Source organism: Gadus macrocephalus, chromosome 15, assembly GCF_031168955.1.
Source record: "Gadus macrocephalus chromosome 15, ASM3116895v1".
NCBI classification, from domain to species: domain Eukaryota; kingdom Metazoa; phylum Chordata; class Actinopteri; order Gadiformes; family Gadidae; genus Gadus; species Gadus macrocephalus.
This window is the reverse complement of record NC_082396.1, coordinates 17,575,736-17,601,556: the sequence shown is the minus strand read 5'-3', so window position 1 is coordinate 17,601,556 and position 25,821 is coordinate 17,575,736. Positions and strand designations below refer to the sequence as shown.

General features: G+C 45.7%; 1 protein-coding gene across 1 annotated transcript in view; it reads left to right on the top strand.

Moving 5' to 3' along the window:
- gfra1a (gdnf family receptor alpha 1a) overlaps positions 1 to 22,057 on the top strand; it is an 82,705-nt gene extending 60,648 nt beyond the window's left edge. The window contains 3 exon segments of the mRNA XM_060072403.1: positions 5,477 to 5,661; positions 18,200 to 18,247; positions 18,880 to 22,057. Of these exon segments, the coding sequence (XP_059928386.1) occupies positions 5,477 to 5,661; positions 18,200 to 18,247; positions 18,880 to 19,011 (365 nt within the window). The 3' untranslated portion in view covers positions 19,012 to 22,057.
- Positions 22,058 to 25,821: the final 3,764 nt, after the last annotated feature.

Below are 25,821 nucleotides of genomic sequence, written 5' to 3'. Positions count from 1 at the left end.
TAGTTTCATCTTCTTTTTGTATTCCCTTCCCCTTGCATTACTGTCTGAGTGTATAGATAGAGGGTAGAATAGAGAGGAGGTAGAGAGAGGGAGAGGGAGGGAGAGAGAGAGAGAGGAGAGAGGGAGAGAGAGAGAGAGGAGAGAGGGAGAGAGGGGAGTATTGTGTGTTTTGACACTTGAGGAGATGGAGCACAGTTGAGCGGGGTGAATATGGGTTAAACTGCCCTGCCTGTTTCCTCCATCAAACGCACCACACAACACACACACCACACACACACACACACACACACACACACACACACACACCACACACACACACACACACACACACACACACACAATCTCTCTCTCTCTCTCTCTCTCCTCTCTCTCTCTCTCTCTCTCTCTCTCTCTCTCTCTCTCTCTCTCTCTCTCTCTCTCTCTCCTCTCTCTCTCTCTCTCTCTCTCTCTCTCTTTTAATATAAAGAAAAAATAACGTAGATCGAGAGACCTATTGTGAGACATAGGTTGAGAGAGTCTCACCCTATATCTCACTATAGGTCTCTAGATCTACTTTATTTTTACTGTAAAATATGCTTGATTCATATTTTCCATTGAACTGCTTTCCCTGTTAGCTCTCTATTTTTCTTTCCTTTCTTCATTCTTTCTCCTTTAGCTTTCTTTACCTCCTCCAGCATCCAAGCATTCTTCCTCTCCTCTTATTAAGCTTGCTCAGCAGTACATGACAGCTCTGAAGATGCCTCTGTCTCTGTGTTTCTGCCTCTCTCTCTCTCTCTCTCTGCTCTCTCTCTCTCTCTCTCTCTCTCTCTCTCTCTCTCTCTCTCTCTCTCTCTCTCTCTCTCTCTCTCTCTCTCTCTCTCTCTCTCTCTCTTTCTCTCTCCCTCTCTTTCTCCTGACATACAGGGTCATAGAGATTTTTTCCCTACGGAATCAGGGAAAAAATAGAGAAAGAAAGTGACATACATAGGAAGAGAGAGAAAGAGAGAGAGGGGGAAACAGAGAGAGCGATTAAGAGAAGGGAAAGCAGGGATAGACAAGAACATTGAGAGAGTGAGAGCCGGATCAAGTATAAGTCAGATCCCTATATACTCTAAGATATAATTCATCACTTATATATGAAGTATATGAAATATGCCTGAAATAAATATCTTTCTATATAAATCGCCATTGCCACCTGCCAAGGCTTAAAAATAGTTTATCTTAGCTGTTTAGCCATTTCTGTCAAAGTCGTAGCTGTCAGAAATGATATCTATTTTAAATGGCAGGCAGCGATAAGGGGATATCATGTTTTTTCAAACACAACCTGCTGTTCAAGCCCACTGAAGGTTGAAAGAACGATGCTTTTGTCCTTTAAAAATGTAGTGCGCGTGCACATGTCTGTGTGTGTGTGTGTGTACCCAAAGGAATGAATGCAGTCATAAGGAGGTTACAGAAAACATGCGAGTATGTGTCTGTTTAAGTGTGTGTGTCGCTGTGTGCAAGTGTGTGTATGCTTGTGTGTTTGTGTGTTACAGTGTGAGCATAAATGTGTGTGTGTGTGTGTGTGTGTGTGTGTGTGTGTGTGTGTGTGTGTGTGTGTGTGTGTGTGTGTGTGTGTGTGTGTGTGTGTGTGTGTGTGTGTGTGTGTGTGTGTGTGTGTGTGTGTGTGTGTTAATGAGTTCCTGCGTGCGTTTGAGACTCTTGTACAGTCAGAGAGAGGCTGAGCTTAGCATACACTCCAGTGTGGAGTGTTTGCTCATCCAGAGTCAATACATCTGTTCCAAGGCTGAGTAAACACAGGCATGTGGACTTACAATATAGTCTGTACACTCAGATCGAAGACCCTGCCTGTCCCGCTGAATGTCTCGGTTAAAACTGCACTCAAACACAAATGTCATACTATGTACAGATTCTCCTTAAACTCCTTCAAGAAAATGTTTCCTTTACCAAGTGTGACACATTTTGCTTCACAGCCCTGAAGTCCCAGACACCAATCCCCAATCTTTCTTTAACCAGTGGGATTATTTTTATAGTTGTTGTCATTTAACATTCTGAATTCTTTGCAGAGCGTTGATTTCCAACTTCTATGACCATAGCCGTCAGTGTCAGGATTTTGGCAAAAATAAGCTTTGCACAAAAGAAGTTTCATGGAAAATATAGATGGATTATATAGAAACTAGTTATTAATAATATATTAAAAACTACAGTTTAAACTTAAACTATTTAGGTTTGTCATGATTCATTGTCACCAGTTGTCCTGTTACCAATCATTGGCTAAATTTAACGCATATTTTCTGTTTTTCCAACCGCCAGGAAGAGAGACCATAGTTTATGCACTAGGGTGGTCAGGGTTTGTACACGTAATTGATGTTCCTATTACAAATGGTAGGGAAGGTGGTCATCAAGGTAAATTAATGTGATTGCTTGGAATGTTACCAACTATTTCTAGTAGCTGGTCCCATTAATTTACCTTGAGGATTTATTAGGGAAGACCAATTCTTGTGTTCAAATGACCCATTTATTATAGGAACATAAATTAAATGTATTGTTGGTAATCAAGGTGAATTAATGTGAGGTCGGATGCATAGGGACTGTTATGCTCTGGATATCTTTCACTGTAGATGAAAAATCATATAAATTTGTTTGAAGAGACTACAACTTTGCAAATTTAAAATATTCCCAGATGAAAGGAATGTCACAAGGGATGTTGGTTCACACAAGCTTCAACTTCAAATAAAGAGTTGCTTCAGGGACATTTCAACTAACATAAAGATATATATACCAACAGAAGTGTATAAAGACCAGCTTTTGTTAATGTATCCATGAAAACTAATTGACAGAATAATAATTAACCAGGAATATTTCTGGAGATTGACAGTACAGCTGGAGGGGAAAAACAATACAATATAAAAATAAATACATTCAATCACAGGAACATTAACACACGACAAGAGCAAAAATGTCATGGGAGATAATTAACTTGAAGGCATTGAAAATACAGTGTTTAGGAAGCTTATCCCTCATAATGGATCTGAACGTGTGTGGTCATGTGTGAGGAAGAGAGAAATGTGGAGAGGAAGATATTTTCTGTGTTCATGAGAGTGTAAATCCCTCCGGCCTGCGAGAGTTGCTCCATATCCTACTTAGACCTTTAATGCACTGTGTGATCCTTACTCTGTAAAACAATATGTCTGTGTGTGTCTTTGTGTGTGTGTGTGTGTGTGTGTGTGTGTGTGTGTGTGTGTGTGTGTGTGTGTGTGTGTGTGTGTGTGTGTGTGTGTGTGTGCGTGTGCTAGTGCGTGTGTGTGTGTATGTGTGTGTGTGTGTGTGTGTGTGTGTGTGCGTGTGCGTGTGTGTGTGAGAGGGAGCGTGTGTGTGTGACTGCGTTGGATGTTTTGGGATGCCTGGCCTTGGTCCGTAAATTGAAGAGTAAGTGGAACCAGTGGCCGAGCCCACACTGTTCAAGTTCAAATATAATTCCCATTGATTCCACTGTAGGTAGCGAGAGCTCAAAACTGGTTTGTTCCAGTTCTGCGTTCACCTCTTCAGGTACACCTCTCAAGTCTCTTATCAGTTCGCACGCGCAGGGCTCATCTGTATCCCCGGCCGTCAGCAGGCCTACGCTAAAAACAGCCTCATCAAACACCTAACTGCTTGCCACTGGAGTCAAACTTCAGAGTATTGCGTTAGTATAATAGTATCCAAGCCACCCACAGAAGCTAAGAGCACAACAGGAGGGTTTTGGTGGTGAAGAGGGGAAGGGAAGCTTTCTGTGAACCTGCATGAATACTGAACAAGGGTTAAATATTCTGTCATGAATCAAGTGCCAGGGTCATGCTGGGAATGGATTCACCGAGCCCTGGGACAGCCAAATGCCAAAAGTCACCTGTTTGTCTAAATAACACTCTCAGTAGAGCGAATACCCTCTGATGTGTGCGAATGTGTGTGTGTGTGTTTACCCATCTGAAGGGTAAATATAGTATCCCTAATGGACTAATGCGACACTCACACACTCGCGCTTCCTCATTTTGGCTTCATAATTATCCGCCGACAAACAAAGAGATTCAGCTCAGTTGAAACAGGTCCTTTCTCTGCCTTTCCCACAATTGCTAGGTTAGTTATGTGATGTTTGAACAAATCAAAGGTTGATTGCCTTTCACACAAACACAAAGTGTTCAGCACTCAGCAAGTTGTTGATGCCATACACTGGATGAAACAAGCAGGAAAACACAAAACTCTTCCAGATCAGAGCATCAGGTGTCAGACTCTGTCAGCTGTCTCGTTTTTCAACAGTTTATTTGAAGTGGTCTCTTTTCCAAACGTGATTTTATTTACATTGATTCCCTAATTCCTTTCTTTGTACATTGAAAACAATCAATGTCAAAGCAGGCCTCGACATAAATGGTTGCCAGCTTGCCCGGGGCAGGTGAACTCTGTGATCGGGCAACTTTAATGTGACATGAGGTTTCACATTCGGGAAAGTGATTTTTCTTTTTGGAAATACACTAAATATGCCCACAAAATAAAAACATCCTTCTATATCACGGGAACGGATATAGGATGTTGAGGACGGGTGTAGTATGTTGAGGACAGTTTAGGACACTGTATCGACAAAAATCACAGCGACATGTTGTTGCTATCAATATCCGTGGGAGAACAGCACTTCAATCTACGTTCCAGCTGCTATCTGTTTTAGGGGCCGTCTACAACTTACACCCAATAGACTTCACCTCGGAATTGTTTCAGGAAAGAAATCACCACAGATCAATAAGAATACATTTTGTCATTCTGATTGCTGTAGTAGTCGCCAATGGTCGGCTTTTACTTACTACAGGTGATTATTTGCTCATAATTTTGCATTATATAGAATCGGAGTGCAATTAATAGTTAACCCCAAATATTCACCAGAAATCAATAAAAATAAATGTCATTCTGATTGCTGTAGTAGACCCTATATCAATGTATTAATCAATACATTTTGAGGCCCTAGTGTTTCTTCTGTTAGGCTAGCTGGTTTGACAGCTTTGCAGCCATAATTGTCATGTTTTGTATTTGAATACATTATTATAATTCTACACATTTTTGTTGACTTGTTGGTTTTATACATTTTCTTAATAGGCCTACAATTTCCATTTTGGGCAAGTAAGTTTTGCTATTGGGCAAGTAAAACATAACATGACAAATACTTTTTGGTTTTATAAATTTTCTTAATAGGCCTACATTTTCCATTTTGACCAAGTATGATTTGCTATTGGGCAAATAAAACATAACATTAAGCTTAATGTCAATGCCTGTAAAGAACGCTGTGTTTATATGTCAATGAAATAGGTGAGTTTCACTGACACACTATATCCACAGTAGTTGCCATGGGGTTTAATACGAGAGTATGTCTTCAAATCAATTGGCGAGAGATCAGACTCAGATCTGATGGGTTTGTACCGAGCCATCAGACTGCTCATATGTGTGGAAGAGTTAACAAACAAATCTCCCTCCACAGGCAACGCCATCCAGGCCTTTGGTAACGGCACAGACGTGGGGGTGTGGCAGCCCATGCCCCCGCCTCAGACCACACCCCCCATCACCACGCCGCAGCAGAAGAACCGTGAGCGCGGCAGCCCCAACGCCATCGACAACAGCCTCAACGTGGAAAACAGCATCTACCACTTCTGTGGCAGCCTGCAGGTGAGAGAGAGAGAGAGAGAGAGAGAGAGAGAGAGAGAGAGAGAGAGAGAGAGAGAGAGAGAGAGAGAGAGAGAGAGAGAGAGTGAGAGTGGTTAATGAAGCACTGATCATAATGAGTGGTAGAGTTACTAATGACTGAGGACAGAAAGGGTCTATATATCCACACACACACACTCACATACAGTTACACACACACACACACAAACACACACACACACACACACACACACACACACACACCTACACACACCTACACACACACACACACACAGTCCTGAAGCATAGAAGCCAAGACCAGCATGCTGGTCAGGTTTTATTTGTGAATACATTAGCATGCCTTATCCTCACTAGCATGATGCAATCCACTTTTTGTGGAACGACATGAAAATGTCTTGCTTTCACATTGATGTGAAACCATCACTATCAACTATTATGCGGTAGGGGTGGACAAAACATGCTGCCAATGCACTACATTGCATTTCACAAACAGAATGGGTAATTGGAAGCTGGCAATTCAACAGTTGTATTGTTAACATTCACAGAGAGGAGGGGGCACGCATGTAGCCTGGTCCTACCAGACTCTCGTACTTCATTTCATTTGTACAGAGAGTCTGGACCTACTCAATTGACAAACGTTAACTCACTTGAAGGTGGGTGTCTGTTGAGGTTTAAAACTATTGGATCTTCCCAGTGCCACTCTGGATCTGCCTTAACAAATCGCTAACGTTTGGCCGGAATTCACGTTTCGCGCAGGCTGTAAAAAAACGATAGTTATGATATTATAACTCTAGTTCTATGATTGTAGGTGTAGCCGTCTAGGCTTCGCCTTATGGGCTTGTCCTGTGCGCATGCTCGCGCACACTGAAAATGTTAAACTATGCACCAATCAACGTGGGCACCGCCCACATTTCCCACGGCACCGTGTATATAAGGCGCCGCAAACCACCGCCCATCCTCCACGCTATTCTTTCAGCATTTGCAGGGTACAGCAGGTGGGAAACTAGACGGCTACACCTACAATCATAGAACTGGAGTTATAATATCATAACTATCGTTCTATTTCATGTAGGCTACGCCGTCTAGGCTAAGGGCTAAGGTGGGCTAAGGTGAAGCAGCGAGCGGAGCCCAATCAATGTACTCCTGCTGGACCCCAGTCAAAGAACTTAAGTCACCAGGGCACATAAGACTCAAAAAAGCCGAGGATGTGCAAAACACAACAGCTTAATAAAAAACAAATTCCTCCTAGATCAAGCAAGGCGATGATCAAGAGCAAAAAGTGAGTCTGCAAAGACTCCGGCCCCAATCCGTCCTTCATGGAACCCATGAAAAGTGAAGGGAAAAACCAGAGTAATACGGTTTCCATTAGGTCCGCTACCACCGGGGGTGGTGCTACGGAGTTTGACTCTCCAATAAGGAGCTTCTCTCGTCCGTTCCTAATTTAAAAAACGGCGGGAGTGCCATACTGGCAGACAAAACCAACTCGTCAGTCGGCGAGCCAATAGGAACCTCTCTACTCCGCTTTCCATTCGAAAAACGGCAGGTGAGAAATACTGGCAGTCAAGTCCAACTCGCCATCCGGCGAGAGGAATCTCAAGGATGCCGCTTAAAAGAACATGCCTCCATTCTTAAGCCGTAGAAGGGGCACCGGACTCCAACACAGAGTTGCAGAGTGAGCCCCTGGACATGTCTAACATGTAAAAGCGGACAAAGGGGCCGGGGGAAGACCAAGACGCAGCCGCGCAAATGTCTTCCACCGGAACGCCTCTGAGTAGAGCCGTTGAAGCGGCCACGCCCCGTGTCGAGTGAGCTTTAACGCCCAATGGTGGCGCTAAGCCCTTCCGAGCGTAGGCTAAGCAAACACCCTCACATATCCAGCGAGAAAACTGTTTAGAGAGAGCGCGGCCCCTGCTAGCGTCGCTATAACACACAAACAACTTAAGTGTGGAGCGGAACGCGGCCGAGCGTTTCACATACATAGCCAGAAACCAAAGCCAAAAAGAGCGCAGTTTTAAAGGACAGGGCATCCAAAGGGGCCCGAGACAGAGGCTCGAAAGGGTCCCTGGACAACCGGCGCAACACGTTGGGGAGATCCCAGCATGGTGTAAGCACGCGCAAAACAGGCCTAACCCGTCCAGCCCCACGCAAGAACCTCTTGACCAGTGGATGGCTGAAGATCGGTCCACCATCACAGCCCGCATGGCCAGCCGAAACAGCTGCCGCATAAACCTTGATAGTGGAAAAAGCCAAACCCTTCTCCAATAAGTGCTGTAGAAACGCAAGCACGCTTCCCACCTCGCAATGGGATGGGACAGCGCGGTTCCTGTCACACCAATCAGAGAAGGCGTACCACTTCGCCGCATAGAGGGAAGAAGTCGAAGGTGCACGAGTACCCTGGATAGTGTTGATAACCGCTTCAGGCAAACCTTTGCCCTGCAGGATTAACCTCTCAGGAGCCAGACCAACAGCCGTCCCGATACATCGGGCGGGTGGTGCACCGTCCCATGGGCCTGTGAAAGCGCATCAAGTCTGAACGGTACCGGCCACGGAGGCGTCCGCGAGAGGGCCGCCAGCTCTGGAAACCACAGAGCTGAGTGGTTCTCCGAGCCACTATAATCAGGGACAATCTCTCCTGTCTGACCCGTTCCAGAAGAGGAAGGATCAGCTGACGCGGAGGAAACGCATACAAGAGAACCCGCGACCAAGGTGTGTGCGCCAACGCATCCACCCCAAACGGGGGAAGATCCCGAGGGTTAAGAGAGAACCACCACCTGCAGTGTGTGTTCTCCCTGCACGCGAACAGGTCCACCTGAACCCGAACCTCTGCCAGATCAGTCTGACAATGTCAGGATGTTTCCGCCGCGAGACATGAGGTCCGCCCCGAAGTTATGGGCGCCCGCGATATGCAGGGCTCTCCCTTTTGGTGGAGAGCAGAGGAGCGCACTCCACCCTGTTTGTTTATGTACGCCGCCGCCGACACGCTGTCTGTCCTGATCAGAACGTGGCGGCCACGTACCAGGTGAAAGAAATGCAACAGCTCTTTCCTCACAGCAACGAGTTCCAGCACATTTTTATGTGGACTGTAGGGGGTGTGCGCCACTCGCCTCCCACCGAGTGAGAGAGGCACGTTCCTCCCCAACCCGTCAACGAGGCGTCCGTGAAGACCACTACGTAGGACGTCACTCTGCCCAGGGATACACCCCTGAGAAGGGCGGGGGGGTTTCCCCAATATTCCAGGTCTGGTGACACTGAACGGGGTAGGAGGAGCACCCTGAGCTTGTGTCGCACGGGGTCCAACCGTTGGCGAGCAAACCACCGCTGGAGTCTGCGCATAAAGAGCAGACCCAGGGGAACCACGGGATGGGCGGCTGCCATCAGCCCTAACAGGCGCATGGTGGACAGCGCGGCCACGTTTCTGAGAACGCGAAAGCGGGAGAGTGCCAACAGGATGGCGTCTCGCCGAGGAGGCGAGAGCATCGCTGTCATGGCGACTGAGTCTAGGCAAAGCCCCAAGTAGACTGTATCTGCCGGCCGGGGAGCGGGAAGCTCTTCTCCCAGTGGATGGCAAAACCCAGGAAAGAGAGATGGTTTATCACCGTCATGGTGTCCCTTCTCGCAGCTTCTATTCTGAGCTTTGCTCAGAATAAGTAGGTCGTCGAGGTAGAAGAGAACCCTCTTTCCCTGAGCGGTCCCAATGCCGTCTCCACACACTTCGAGAAGGTGTGCGGGGCCAGGGAGTAGCCGAATGTCAGGCACAGGTACTCGTACGCCACCCCCATAAAGGCAAAACTGAGAAACTTCCTGTGCACCTGCCGAACAGGGACGTGGAAGTAAGCATTCTTGAGATCCAGGGATGTGAACCAGTCGCCCTCTCTCACACATCGGAGCAGCGCTATGATAGTGAGCATGCTGAATTTCCTCACGCCAACAAATCTGTTGACACGCGAAGATCCAGAATAGGTCTCATCTCCCCTGACTTCTTGGAAACCAGGAAGTAGCGGGACTACAACCCTAGGTGGGACTCGTGGTGGGGGGGGGGGACAGTGATGGCCCCCTTCTCCAAGAGACGGGCCACCTCTGCTGCCAGAGCCGTGCTTGCCGCTGGATCCCGTAGCCTGGTCTCCACCAACCCCATAAAGGGTGGGGGACGGCGCTTGAACTGTATGGGATGACCCCATCTCAACGTGTTTTCCAACCACGATGGTAGAATGCACCGCTCTAGCCAACACGCATAGCGGTCGGAGAGAGGGCGAGCTGACAGCTGAGGAACCCTGTCCAGGAATAACCCGTATTCCTCGGCCCCTACTGCCTCCACACAGTGTGTGGACCAAGGGGGGCATCCCATGAAAGGGAGGAGGCTCAGCGAGCGTGGTAGACGTTACAGAGCTAATCGCTGTACAAACAGCGAGCTGTCTAGACGCTGCGCTCGTTCCCGCTGAACAGGCAACGAGCCGTCCAGCCGTAGCACTCATGACCGTGCGTTGTCCGCCGGCTGTAACCACAGCGCGCAGACCCGTCTTCTCACCTTCCACAGACTGTAGAAGGGAGGTAGAGGGGATAATGTGGGAAACTAGGAAACTAGTACAAGCGTCCGTATACACGGGCTCGTGTAATGAGTCTCCAGTCCGCCCACGAAGCTCAAAAAGGGACACCACTTCTTAGAAGCAAGTGAACCAGAGGTTATGTAAACACGACGTCCGGCCGCCACCCTACAGCCATCTGGCTGAGGGGGGGAAAGAGGTAATCTAAAGGAATATCGCTCTTTAGGGTGTATGTACTGCCGTTCGGTCGAACGGTCTTTTGTTTCTTTATTGGGATAAGAAAAAGTGGGAGCAAGTTTGCGGAACTTCTGGCCCTGCGGTGCTGCTCTCCCCAGCGGCGGCTGCTGCTTCTGCTGCTGCTGCTGCTGCTGCTGCTGCTGCGACTGCTGCTGGTGGGAGGAGCGAGCGAGAATCGCCCCGAACCGGGACCGATTCCCACGGACGGACTGCTGGTGAGCGAGCACCTCTGAGAACCGGGGCCCAAATAGTCCATCCGGAGCCCTAGTGTGAGAGAGCCATATGGCCCTCTGGATTATGGTGGCCCACGCCATTTGCCAGCTGGCCGAAACGGCTATCGGCTGGCATAGCTGAAGGATGGAGCTGGAGAAGCGGGAAACCGCCAGCCATCTCGTGGCCTCCTCCAGGCCGTAAGCCTCCCTGCCAGCCGACAAGGAGACCAGGGCAGAGGAGAGCAGGGCGATGTTGATGACCGCCGCCGCAGATTGCGAGGCACAGACGAACACCCTGTCCATCAGGCCGGTAATCTGCTTCTGGAGGCGGTCGGGGGGCAGCTGCTTCTTATTAGGACGCCACCCGGCGCCCGGACAGAGAAGCGCTGCTAGGGAAGGCTCCAGGCGAGGGATCCCCCTCGCCTGAGTATCAGCCCACCCTTCCACGTTGGTGAAGTCAGTGAAGGCCTTCACCGGGGCCTTCAGAGTAGAGGTGTCCCCACCCGCAGCGGTGAAAACGTGCTGAACCGGTGGGAACAGGGGGCACTAGGTAGCCCGCCGGGAGGAAGACAGGGTGCGAAAACACTCACCCTGCATGTCATCCGACATGGGGGCGAGAGGCGGGGCTGGCATATTGATGCCCTTGATGGCCGCCGCCTCACCCATGATCTCGCCGAAGAGATCGGCCATCCGGCGCGGTCTCTCCCTCTCGACAGTGGCTTCGGTGGAAAAGACGTTGTCCCAGGAAAGACGTCGTCCAAGGATGCGACGTTGTCAACCTCGAAGCGCTCGTCGTCTGCGTCCTCGGCGTCCGGAGCTCCGACCCTGAAGATGTCGATGGCCCCAGCGAGATCCACCGACGGGGAGAAAAAGAGATGCCTGGAGAGGAGCCCCTCTTCAGGCACCGCGCGGCAGGCGGCGCAGGAGGCGGGAGCAACCAAGGCAGCTGTGGCGTGTTCAGCGCCGAGGCACCTGAAACACGTCATGTCCCCTTCACCCGCCGCCAGGGAAGCGGGACAGGAGGCGCACTGAGGCCCTGAAAAGGGCCCGCCAGCTCTTATAGGAGCGCTCTCCAGTGGCCCTGAAAAGGGCCGTTGGACCGTGGCCTCGCCCATGCCGCTGCCACCGGTCATCTTAGGGTTGGAAGTCATATCTTCGTTAATCAGTACAAATCGCTGAAAGAAAAGGGAGGATGGGCGGTGGTTTGCGAAGCCTTATATACACGGTGCCGTGGGAAATGTGGGCGGTGCCCACGTTGATTGGTGCATAGTTGCAATTTTTCAGGAGTAGCCTACATGAAATAGAACAAACACTGTGCGTGACAATGTCCGTCAACGTGAGCTGACTTTAACGTCATTGTTCTCAGCCACTCCCTCTGTTCGCTGATTGGAGCCACAAAATGTGGATGGAGAAAACCCAGGAATATACCGCGCAGACGTAGTACTGAAGGGAAATTAAAATTGAGCTGCAGTACTTAGGCGGGCGGAGCCAGGCTGGCACGCGTGTTCACCATGTTCCTTTTAACGTTTTGTGTAGTAATTACACTTGGAACACGAAACTCGATTCTTGTTGGTGCTACTACGTCACAATATATATCTATATATATCCTCAGTAGTTGCCATGGGGTTTATTACGAGAGTATATCTTCAAATCAATATAGCACCATAAGTATCAGATTTTACTTTCATACCCACATGTCTAACACTCAGGGCTCCCTCTCAGAATGACTGCATATTATGTTTCTGCAATGTTACTATGATGGGAAATCAGTCGATCCGTACGAGGACCAGTCCATTTCTGCATGGCCAACAGCCTCGTAAATCCATAATGCACTCTGGCTCTGCGAGCTTGTGGCCCGGCCATGATCTCCGTCCAGCTGCCGAGGCAACGGCCTGCTGCTCCCTGATTGGGTCTGTTGGCAGCGGGGGGCCGGGGTACGGCCCACGCATTGAGGTTTCACACGCGGCCCCGGTACAGTCAGGCAGCGATTCAAGATTTCCTAGCGTCAGCGATGGCTGAGAAGAGTCTACAACTCTGGTAACTCTCTTTATTCTTTTGATTTGGGACCAAAAGTATGGAGTACAGGATCAGAATTCAGCAGCAGAAAACTGCCTTTCAGTGATCTAGAGCGGTGGTTCCCAACATGTGAGCAGCGCTGTCCCGTTGGATTTATTAAACACAAATGACCAGGGAGCATGAACGTGTACATTAAACTGGTACAACATGGTATTATACCTGTTTTCTGAACAATATTTATAATATCTTTATTTTCAATGATCTATAGGCAGGCTTAGTCTTTAGAAAGGAGCTCATGAATTTACAAATTGCTAACACTATATCGTGTTTACTAGTTCATTGAATCCAGCCCTTATTGTTGCGTATTCATTTTTGCTCCATGTTTTTAACAGTACAGGAATGCATTGTTTATTACTGCAATATTGGTACATCATTATTTGGGGTGGTGCCTTAATGACTAGAAACACATGTGTGTCCTGAGGCGAGACCAGTGGAGCACCAGTGTTGACATGATATGAACAAATAGGCAGATCGGTCCGTATCTTCGGGGACAGATACTGAGACGCAGCATGGCACTGATCTTATTCGACTGTATTGCATTATTTCATCTGCATTATGACACACACCATCGCCTACACACACACACACACACACACACACACACACACACACACACACACACACACACACACACACACACACACACACACACACACACACACACACACACACACGCACACACAGCGATACCTCCACTGCAGCCACACTCAATTACCCAAATTCCACAGCGTGGCCACATTTACCAGAGCTGCGTTCCCTCATCTGAGCACTGGCGGAGAGCAGGAGAGAACGAACGGGGGGAGGAGGACAGAGAGAGAGAGGTGGGCTGGCTCAGTGCCAGAGGGCGGGGAGGGGAGAGGAGTGTCATGGCGGGCGACATTATTTGAGGAGCCGGAGGGGGGAAGAGCAGCCAGGGACATTGTTCTTTTCATTCCTTTGTGTGGACGTTAAGAAACATTTCTGATTCTCCCGGAGCGTACCGTCTCATGACAGCAGCCCAAGTGCCCCTGAGCAAACGTCATGCTTCAAACTGAACTGGAGAGTTTCCTATAGTGTCGTCTGCGCTGGCTGCAGGAGAGGCGGCGGGGGGTGGGGCTGTCCACTTCTGTCGCCTTGCTCTTTCTCGACACTCCTCGTCTTCTCCCTCGGTCTGCTGGCTGAGGGGGGTGGAGGCACCAGGAGAGGGGGTTGGGGTGGAGGGACCAGTTGAGGGGGTGGCGCCCAGGTCTCCTCCCGCTCCGCCTCGCCCGTGGAGGGGGAATGAGGTCCAAGCTTTTCGGGGGTCCGTTTTGTGTTTCTTTGACCAACTGGAGGCTGGGGGTTGATGGTTGGATTCCCCTGCCGACACAACCAACCTCTAGTGTGTGAGCAGCCGTATTGCTGGGGCACGCCACACCTTCCTATGGACGCACACACAGACACAGAAACACACACAGACACACACACATATACACACACAAACACACACACACACACACACACACACACACACAAACATACAGCCTAACTATTAACAAACTATTGCAGTGTTTGATGATACAGACTTCTACCTACAAGACATAGACGCACACAAGAACATGCACACACACACACAAACACATATACACACACGCACACAACCACACACACACACACACACACACAAACACACAAACTCACGCAAACCAAAATATAAATATTGTATTCAACAGGGCCATGGGCTGTCTTTTAGATCTCATGAATATGTTTGACTCCAAAGCAGGTTGAAAAGTGACCCGTACAAATACGGATATCGGAAACATGGTAATGTGACTTTTACCCAAGCTAGCAGTCAACAGAGAGGATTCCAGGCAAAGCTGCCGGCCATGAAGGATAAACACTACATAAGTACATAGAAATGTAATATACAGATTATATAGGACTGATACACTGTGTATTTAACGTATAAATGTTATATACAGAGTTTAAAGGTCATATACAGTATATATACATAATTCTAAATATATATACACATTTTTTGATCATGCACACATGATTGTCCTAGTTTAGTCGTTCCTGTTTGTCGAGGTTTATTGTGTTGAAACGCTGCATCGTGAATCTTACAGTCAGGATCATCCGGCCTGCTTATCGCTACACCGAGCTAAGCGTAGAAGTGCGATCCAGACACATTTATTAGCAGTTAAAGTTAATCGGGCCATAATGAAAGCCAGGGAACAGGTTTGCTCGGCTCTGTGCGGGATGCGGGGAACGCAGATGGTTTCTCACCATAACACCGGGTGCAAGGTGATTGAAATGCTTTAAGTCATTTACCTTACAACCCGTAAACGATGTCATTCTGCTCATTTGTTCCGCGGCTGGGCGACATCTGCTGTTGTGCCGAGCCAAGCCTCAGCCTCTTTCCACCTTTTTCTGTATTTTATTTATTATTTGATCACCAGTATTCAGCCCCACGCCTGGGAAGAAAATTTTGACTCTTTCCTCTTTCTGCAGTGTTTTTCTTCTGAGAGTGAAAGCGTATTAACAGCATGCAGTGTACCTTTCTCCTGTATTATTATCCAGTCCTGCTCGTCCCGTGCTTCCGCGGCCTTACTTTAGTGCCTGCGACTGGATACTGGAATCATATATTATTCTGTCATACCTACAGTCTATTCTAGGCATTTAATCACACACACACAAATACGTGCACACACATACGCACACAATAAGCGCTATGACCTTCACACAAACACACGCACACAGAAGCCCACAAACAGATATACAATGACATACAACCCAGCCAGCTACACACTTACCCGTTGACGAGCAGCACCCCGATACTTCTCACCAGCGTCCTGTTGCAGTGGAAAGAATCAGAGGTATCTGGTTCATTTATCTCAGCATAAAAAGCCCTCTGACATGGGAATAGAACATGACTTACCGTAGAACATGTGGCTCGTCAATGTGACTGGTCCGTCGTGATTAGAGTTCCGCACAGGAGCTTCAGCAGCCCCGCTCATTGGCTCCACGTTGCACAAGATGCAGACAGTGATCAAGTAAAATTGCTTGTAACACACACATGCTGAAGCTGAGGCGGAACTCAAATGGGTTGGTATACAGAGGGAACATTGTGTGTAACGGGTTGATATCATGCAATGCTGAATGGTAGCACTGTACAATTAAGAGGGGGCATGTAAATAAAACCATGCCGTCACAATGGTACATTTTATATTAGAATAGTTTCAACATTACTGCAATTGCACACTAGCAGGCCTCCAAGGACGTTGTACAATGGCGTGGTATTTATTGACCATATCCTGTTTAACCGTGTAGTGCAAAGTATCAAGTAGTGCATGTACAGAACAGCAGTGCACATAATGACAGAATGTGTGGTGGGTGACACGGTGGAGAGTGGCCATGAATATATACAATCTATATAGTATATATATATGAGTGCTGGGGTTGGGACTTGAGCAGAGACTGTGACTGGTTCAGCTCCAGTGTCCACACTCCACTCCCACCTTTCGACCGCTTCACACAGTGGAGGAAAAAGACTGACACGAGCCGCGTTTACATGGCACACCTGATCCGCATAGATTTCTATGCCGCATAGATCTCTTCCTAAAATGTGATCCCAATGTACTGTATATATGGCAGTAACAAAAGTGTCCGTTATGTCTCTCGCGCACACCTGACACATCTCTGGACCGGCGGCGACATAATGGATGTCCTATCACTATCGGTTTTAAAGTTGATTTTAATGAAAGCACAGCAGGAGAGAGCTTTTCTCTGCCTGCTCCTTCAATTAAGAAGGAGGAGGACAGCGCAGCAACGCCAATTTCTCGTCAGATCTTTATATTTACCCCAAGCTCCGCCGCAAACAAGAGGAATTTGGATGCAAGTCCGCAGCCAAGACTGGTGGGAGAGTGATCTTACGGGAATTTAGTGACAAGGAATGGCGAGAGAATTTTAGGATGAGTCGGCAGTCGTTTGTGAAGTTATGCGAGCTCATGGAGAATATATAAACATATATATAATATCTAAACTTTTGATGCGCATCTTTTAAAAGGTCGCTATGTCGAACCTTTCTCTGGTCCATCCTTCGGAAGATATCTTGTTCCTTAAGAATTTCCAAGAGGAAATGTCTCCTCGAAGGTCCAATTACGAACTACCGCAGCTGCCATCTCTCTAAATTAAGAATTATTTTAACGTTCAGCCTGCAAAGGTACTAGTAGCCTACTCAGTTACAGTTATCTCGGACGCGCGCGGACACTACGATACGCAAACACGTCATTAATAAACACCCATGTCCCGGCGCTTAGCAACCGGACACGCTTGCCGGACTACTTTTACGGAGTGATAACAAAAACGTGAATCAGGCAATAAATCCACTTTCCTTGACAGCGGTCAAGTTCAGTGTGCTTAAAAGTACCGACAGAGCTCAGTGGACCAATTGCGAACTACTGCGGCTGCTCTAAGTTAAAGATAATTGTATTCCGAATGAGGAGTATATCTGATCATTTTCTGTTCCGCATAGAAATCTATGCGGAACAGATGTGTCCATGTAAACGCGGCTTGTGTGAAGTTCACATTGACTCTCTTCTCCTGGAGAGAAGGTACTTAGGTGCTTCCTGATGCAGTATGTGGGAGGTATGAATACTGTAGTTGGTCCACCCTGAATGTTTGGCTGCAGAATGAGACCGGCCATATGTTGGTTGGGAAGAGACAGTAAAGCATGCACATCACATAATGGCAGACAAACAGGCATGAGGAGCGTTTGTGGCACAGCCGCTTGTAAAAGACAGTGAAGAAAAGATATGCAAGTCTGGTCTTGCATATCATTATGAATATCAATTGCTGTTAAAGCTGTTTGTTTTTTTGACTTTCATTGATTTCATGTGCCAGTAGAACTTTTTGTGCCGGTAGAATATGTCAAATGACATGTTCAGAAAATAATAATAAGGTATCATAAATACCTTTCAAATATCTTCCCGCTGATCAATTCAGTTGTGTTCTGTAAGACAGAGGACCCAAATACTCCATTAGAAATGTGTTTTTGTTGTCCTTTGTGTATCCGAACAAAGGACAAGGTGTTCATTTGCAGTGTGTTTAATCTCAAACAAACAGCACAGGAGTAGCATTTACTGCTGCTTTACACAGCGGGTATTGATGTTCGATCTGCCAGTCCAAAATGTTCATTATTATTAAAACACCTTCATTCAGGTATTTCTTTTTCTGAAGCAATTATACCGTTTCCATTTTCGAGTGCAAGCCCTGCTTTCAGTTTTAATGACATGGTTAAAATGTGACGGCTCTTTTGTGAATTTAGGTGGTTCTTTTGAAAATCCAAATTTGCTGGCACACAAAATGTAGACCATTTTGAATGTTGATGGTCAAAAAAGAAATCTTTGTAAAAACGCATCGCGAATTTATCGAGTACAGTCGGACAATAGCACAATCTATAGATATCTACATATATGTTGTAATATGTAAATTCATTTTTTATCTTTGCTTTCCTAGGCTCAGAAATTGAAGTCTAACTCCAGTGCTGATGGTGTCCTCTGTGTGGTGAGTACAGAACCAATACAAAACCCTTTATAATGTCACCACCACTCTCACCACTATCTTAACACTGTTTGAACTCACAAACAATGTTGCCTTTGAGCAACACACCTTTAACATTGAATGAAATGTTTTCATAACTCAAGCCATTTTCCTAAATTCGGAATGAGCAGGAATACTTTGTGCTTGTAGAAAGCAGCATCGCTTGTTAGCAAAGAAAGGTACGTTATCGCGCCGACCCCGGTGATCCGCGGCGGCCAGCGCTAACCGACGGCTTCTTTGTCTTTTTACAAGTCTGGTCTTTGTCGTCCCTTCAAGGCTCAAGTGCGTCCGTTGCTTTTCTGGTGGCTTTTAAAGTTCACGGTAAATGCCATTGTATAATAACAAGGGCCTGTTTTACACCGGTGTGACATTTAATGGAAACCGGGATATGAGATGACCCAGCCACTGGCAGTTGTATAAACCACTCAGAAAAGTGTGAATACAACTTTAAACACATGTGTATATAGTCATATATATATATATATATATATATATATATATATATATAGGCCTATATACATATATATATATGTATATATACCATCTTCATAAACTACTGCATCTTCTCTTTTTTGTTCTTCTGTCCTGTTTCTCAGGACCCACTGGTGGATGGTCGAGAAACGTCCAATGCCATTGGAAACTCAGCTGTGCGTAGGTGGTCTCCACCCAGCCTGGGTCTGCTGCCCCCGCTGCTCTGGCTGTCTCACTGCACACGAGCCATCTTGTAGCCTCACCGTTCCTAAGCAACAAACACAAATGGACTGACTGATAACATATTTGTATAAAAGAGAGAAAACAAGGCTTATATCCTCTGTTTCCAGTAAAAGCTGTTCTGTTTTTATTTACCTCTGGATTCTGTCGCTCTTTCACTCATTTCATTTCTCCCCGATAGCTCCATTGTTTTTTGTTGTTTTAGTATTGCAACTGTGCGCTTAACCAATTGATCAGGTGTTTGACAATTTGATATTTGTTCCCTTTTAATTTGATCAAAAGGGATGTACAAAAAACAAGCTTTTCTGTGGCCCACTGGGGGATTATGCTACTGTCAGAATGCATTCTGCTACATCTGGGGGTTCTCCCATATGGAGAACACATGTGTTGTGAAATTTTGCAACAGCGAGATTTCGATCCCATCTTCCAAATCTCTCAACAAAACCTTGTCCATTTTCAGGAGGGGTCTAAAGACAAACATCACAGCCAGGGTTGAAAGGTTGGTCTTTCAGGTCCCGCCCACACTCATCAGACATATCTGTGTGCACGTGAGTGTGAGTGTGTGTGCGTGTGTGTCGGTGTTAATGTTTATGTGTGAGTGTATGTGTGTTCGTTCGTGTTTTGATCACGGTGCCAGTGGTTTTCACCGTATAATCAATCCATCAAAGAAAGTCGAGTTAGATATTAAACTTCTGGGTTGCGTAGAAATCACAAGAATAATCACCTGGAAAAGTATTCGGAGGCATTTATGATTGGTCGGATGGAGAAGCGTGGCTCCGCCATCGCTCTCGTTCAGTGTGGATTAAATAGCACAGCGACAAACACACGCACATTTGAATGCTGGGCTTTTGATCTTATTCTCTCCTTCTTTATCTGTCTCCTTTCTCTCGGGATCACTTTCACCCGCACGCAGACATGCACTCACACAATCTCACATCCAGGCTTAACACTCGGTTTCTACACCTTTCATTACCAACTTAATTTATTCAAAGATTTAAACCCCCCTCCCCAAAAAAAAGAAAACACTGCAGTTGTTAATCCATCAGATTTAATCCTTTATAAAGATTGTACTTACGTGGCACTGTCAAAACGTACTGTTGTGTGTTTGTGTGTGTGTATCTCTCTCTCTCTCTCTCTCTCTCTCTCTCTCTCTCTCTCTCTCTCGCTCTCTTTCGCTCTCTCTCTCTCTCTCTCTCTCTCTCTCTCTCTCTCTCTCTCTCTCTCTCTCTCTCTCTCTCTCTCTCTCTCTCTCTCTCTCGCGCTCTCTTTCGCTCTCACTCTCTCCCCCCCCCTGAGGAGAGTTTGAAGATACGGTTGTTTGCGTCCATGCTGAGTGGTTTCTTGTGAGAGTGATTTAAGGAGCTGGTGTTCTTATCTGAAGCGAGCGTTGCGCTCCATGCCGTACGGCCCGCGACAGTAACGGAGCATAGCTTAAGTCTTTAGCGCTGTACTGTATATTCAGTTACTGTATTTTTTTTAATGATATTGTGCTCTCATAAACCTACACACCTGCTGGCATCTGTGTGATGATGCTGTGATGTTTTGCCACGGCAATGACACAGTGAACGTGTCGAGGCAATGCATTCATTCATTCATCCCCTCAGTGCTCAACAGAAATATTTCACCTCACTTGATCATTGTTTGATGTTCAGCAATCGTGTTTAGCAGTCATTTACACAAAGCTTTAGCAAATATCCCCCAACCCCATGCCTTTCTTGACTATTTTCTAGTAATAATAACCACATATTGACATGTGGCATGTTAAGGGAAATGACTTCAGCTATACACAAGCATTTATGACATGTATGGCTGCTTGGGTCCCTTCGGGTTCCTGTGGCTTCTTGAAATGTACTTACTGTATACTAGAACCTAAGTGTTCATTATGAGGCATTTAACATGATATATGTGCTGTGCGTTCTCTGGCTGAAAGTGAAGAACCGGACAAACAAATGTCAAGATGATCGTTTATTTCAGAGCATTGTGAAATATTTTGACTTGATGACGAACCCATGGCGTTGGCGATACAACGTTAAATAAGACAGAATCTTGTTAGTTGTTTTTTTTTATAACAAGCTATATGTATATTTCTCCTGATATGTACATGATTATAAAATACTATTGCATCTGAGAAAGAGGATATCATTGTAACTGTCCTATATTACTGCAATTAAAATACTACTTGTTTCCTAAGTATTGACTTTGTATCATAGCCCCACTCTTGATCATGGTTTACTATATTCATACTTTTTTGGGGGACAGACATCTTATTTTTCTATTTTGAACTTTTGTTTTGTCTATGATGTTTCTTATTTAATACAACATGGACTGGAATGTGTTCTTAATTAAAGTTTTGGCTCCCACCGAAATGACATGTATTGGCATAGGACTTCATTAAAGAGGTGTGATATTAGGGACACAAACAGGTGTTACTCATTAAGTTAATTATGGGCCGAGGTATGCCGGTGCTCTTAATCAAGGTCATGAGATACACCTGTGTACACCCCTGCTATTACAACTCTCCGATAAGGCCTACTGCAACAAGAACTAGCCGCACACTAATCAAACCAATGGTATTCTGTTGTTCTACCAAATGCTCAAAGGGTTGGAAGGCTGTAATACTATTGGATAGTTAGTGGCTGTTACCAGCATTTATTTTTCGTGCAAGCAAACATGTTGATGTGGTTGTTAGTCGATTGGATTTGGACTTTAAAGATCCTTGAAAGTTTGAAAGCAGAATACCCTTTGAGACCTTTGTCTCTTGCGAGTGGGTTTGTATTGGAACCTCTGTGTCTCTAACCACACCACTACAGTACCAGGGTTAATGCTAACAGTTCTTCTTTGCGCTGTGCTGGCATTTGGTAATAACGGGCCATAACTTGCAGTTTGTAAAGAAGGGAAGCCAATAGAAGATGGTAATAGTTGCATTCTTCTCCCTTCTGTCAAGGATTCAAGACATGTTTTGTTTTTTTGGAGAAACGGCTTTCCAGCACCATTTCCTTCTTAGCTTGTGAAAATGTAAAATCTATTGTACAAAGTTACAATTAAAACTGTTAAATCATCTCAGACCAGATGTTGTTGTCACTATTTCCTCTCATTCAATAATTAAGGCATGTTACAAGAAATGACAGGCCGAAGGAACTTAAGAAATTCAGGAAATATTGAAGAATGAGAGCAAGTATGCATAAGTTTGGTTAAAAAAATGTATGCAAAGTTACAAGACAGGGAGAGAGAGAGTGAGAGAGAGAGAGAGAGAGAGAGAGAGAGAGAGAGAGAGAGAGAGAGAGAGAGAGAGAGAGAGAGAGAGAGAGAGAGAGAGAGAGAGAGAGAGAGAGAGAGAGAGAGAGAGAGAGAGAGAGAGAGAGAGAATGTTGCAAATGTTGATTAGTCAATGTCTACATAAGACTTTCAGACATTGGTTATAAATAGATATGAATATATATATATATATATATATATATATATATATATATATATATATATATATATATATATATATACATTTAATTTAATTTAGAGGCGCCTTTCAAGACACCCAAGGTCACCTTACAGAGCATATAGTCATCATTCAAAACTATGTAAAACAGACTAGGAATAAAAGGAAAACAGAGGTTAAACATGAAGAATAATAATAATTAATAACACTCAAAGACGCCTAAAGTGAAGGGGGGACCTCACTAACCACCACAAATAGATATGAATGTGTTTTTCTTATTTTGTTCAGAGTGAAAATAACACACTCCTATTTGCCGGAGATGTACTTTCTTCCTGTGAAGACTCTAAACTTAGATAATTTTAACAACTGATTATTAAATTAAGATCTTATTTAATAAAGAGCAAAAATTTCCTTTTTCGATCTTTATGTGCAGATTATGTTTCTTGAATATTTCTGTACAAATAGGACCGGTTTATTTGAAACAATTGTCAACGCCCCCCATGGCCAAGGTGTCTGGTGAGATGTCTATATGGGAGGAGGTTCGCTCCCCGTGGACTGACATATGACATACCCTTTACAGAAAACACATGAATGACTGCCCAAGGTCCACTGGGGTAGGAGTATTCACAGCCCCCAGGATAGAGATGCATCATAATGTCATGTTATAATTAACACGCAGAACGGAAGGCAGCCTGAGGTAGGCTGAAGTTTTTCAAAACAAAATAAAAAAATGATATTTCCTCTATTTCTTTCCAGTAGAGGTTGAAATGCAAGTGTAATTAAAAATTTTGTGCTGAAAAAGCTAATATGTGTGCTGTGACTTGTGGCTGTTTTGGCACTGCATACGGAGAATACTGCAAAAATATATGAATATCTTCAGGCTACATGATAGATTAAAAAGGGGTCTGTAATATAGTTTAGGTGGAGGCAAAAAGATTGTGCGCATAATCTTATCTCAAATCTTTTACTTAAAACAGCCCCTCATGCTGAGATCCAGGGAGTTTAGATTAAAGGTTGATATAAGCAGCGAGGTGGTTACATGGTGGGGGGAGGGGGGGAGGGGACTCTGTTAATTGAAGGAACCTCTAAGGACAACTAAAGCTGTTAAGTTTTGAAGCAGCATCATACATTGGCTCTTCTCTCTTTGGGTGTAGAAATGTGTGACATGCAACACCCCAAATTGTGCACTGTCGTTATCTCTTATAGTCACACATAAAGGATCAAAACAAAGGATTAATAGAGAAAATTAACAGTGAAGACTCAAGCAGACTATTAATGACTCATAAATGTGGCTCACTGCCTTGCAATGAAACCCCCTGTGGCATCAAAACACATCACTAAGAATGTCAAATTAGTTCTTATTGAATTGGATTTTTTATATCAAGCTGTGTCTCATATTAAAACCTTGTTACTCCACTTTGAGGTGGCGAAAGGCCTCAGACAATAGTGTAAGAAGCAAGTCCTGGACTTTCAAGGGGTGAGACATCAGCTGAGTTGCAGGTAGCCAATCCTCAAAAATATTTCTACTATCCGATTTGTATTTTAAAGTGTAAGTGAACGCCCTGTAAAAGCTTTAATTCCAACAATGTGTGATTTAAAAAAATGTGCTTTGTGCAGCCGGTTCTAGGAAGGAGAAGCAGGGTGGGGGGGGGCATCCAAAGACTCATGGCAACTTTGTGCTACTTAATCATACTAAACGGTCTCTGAGTCACAACAATGCACTCTTGCCCAGACAGAGCTCACATCCACAGACAGTGCTGCGGTAGTGCAGCCTCTTGCCGTTGGTGTCTTTGTCGCGGTGCATTAGAAAAAATACTTTGACGCCACAAGTTAACCTGACTTGAGATCAGAGGACTGTCGAACCTCCCCAAAGTGGTTGATTGAGAGTTGGCGTTTAAAAAAGATTTTCCTAAATTTCTGCCTATTTTGTAAAAGTAAAAAAAAAACATGCCACAGATAACTATCTTGAGCATCATGTATAAAACATATGTCCCCCTTTTGGGTTAAATACCTCTTTAAGAGAAACCTTTAAGCATTCCAACCAGAGCATCTTACTGGTGACATTGGTACTTTGCACAATTAAAGGACACATATTATGGTCTTTTCCCAACAAGTAAACATAGTATTTGAGTTCCAGAAAACATGTTTTTGAAGCTGTTTGCTGGAAATAGCTTTTAGGAAAATAAATCGTACCTACCGCTATTCCCCTCTGTTTCAGTCCCTTCAGAATGCGCTAATGTTTCTGGTGTCCGTAGCTTTAATGCAAATGAGCTGCTGCCCATTGACCAATGAGCTGTCAGACTGAACCACAGCATGGAGGAGAAGGGATTGTTGCCGTTTGTGGACTCCTGGAGCTCTATATCTATATAATATAATATAATAATAATAACATTATTTATGGGTATTTATATAATATTCCTACATCTAATAACACGGCCAAAAACTATGTGCGTCTCGGATGATATTACTAATCATAAAGACTGCGTCTGACATCTCTGGTACTTCCACAACAAGTAAAGACTCGTAGTGGGGGATATGTCGGCCATGGTTGAGAAGAATTGGGGGAAAGGAACTTTGGCCTTGACTCTCTGAAGTCCATGAACCGCGACATGGAGGAGAAAGGGATTGTACTCCGGGAGCTGAGCTGCCGGACAGCCGCCGACCTACCCCCGCCGGACGGCCGCCGAAACTTCGTCGGAAGTTCTGCCAGACTGCCGCCCCGGCCGCCGTTGAAGCCATCCGGCCGCCGCAAAAGCTTCGGTGGCAGTCCGGCAGCTCCGGCGGTGTACTCCGGGAGCTGAACTGCCGCCGAAGCTTTCCGGCTGCACCCGTTGGTGTACTCAGGAGCTGAACTTCCGCCGAAGTTTCGGCGGCAGTCCGACGGGGGTAGCTTGGCGGCAGTCTGGCAGCTCAGCTCCGGGGGTACAATCCATTTCTCCTCCATGTCCCCTCCTCCAGCAGCTCCAATCAGAGCTATGCTCTGATTGGAGGGGAGTGGGGAAGTGGGAGGTAATATTCAGGGGGCGCCGAAACTGACTCGCTCGTTCGGTAAATGTAGGGGGGGTACTTTCAGGATATCTTACTCAAAATATCATGAACAGACTTTTTTCAAAGTTTGCATGCGTGTGGGAGCACCAGAGACCCAAAAGCAACACCCCAAATCCCAGGAAAAGTGTTGTCCCCTTTGAAAATGAAATAAAAAGTGATAACAAATAACGTGGTAACAAATCTTGATGGAAATGCTAGAGTCTATTCATTAATGATGACATTGTGGTGGTTTTCAGTGTACAAATAAAGGTTTCATGACCTGTGGAAGACATACAGCAGCAGGCCCATGTGACGCTTATGGCCAGGAGTTGCATTCATTCTCCACTCGAGAGATTCTAGAACAACT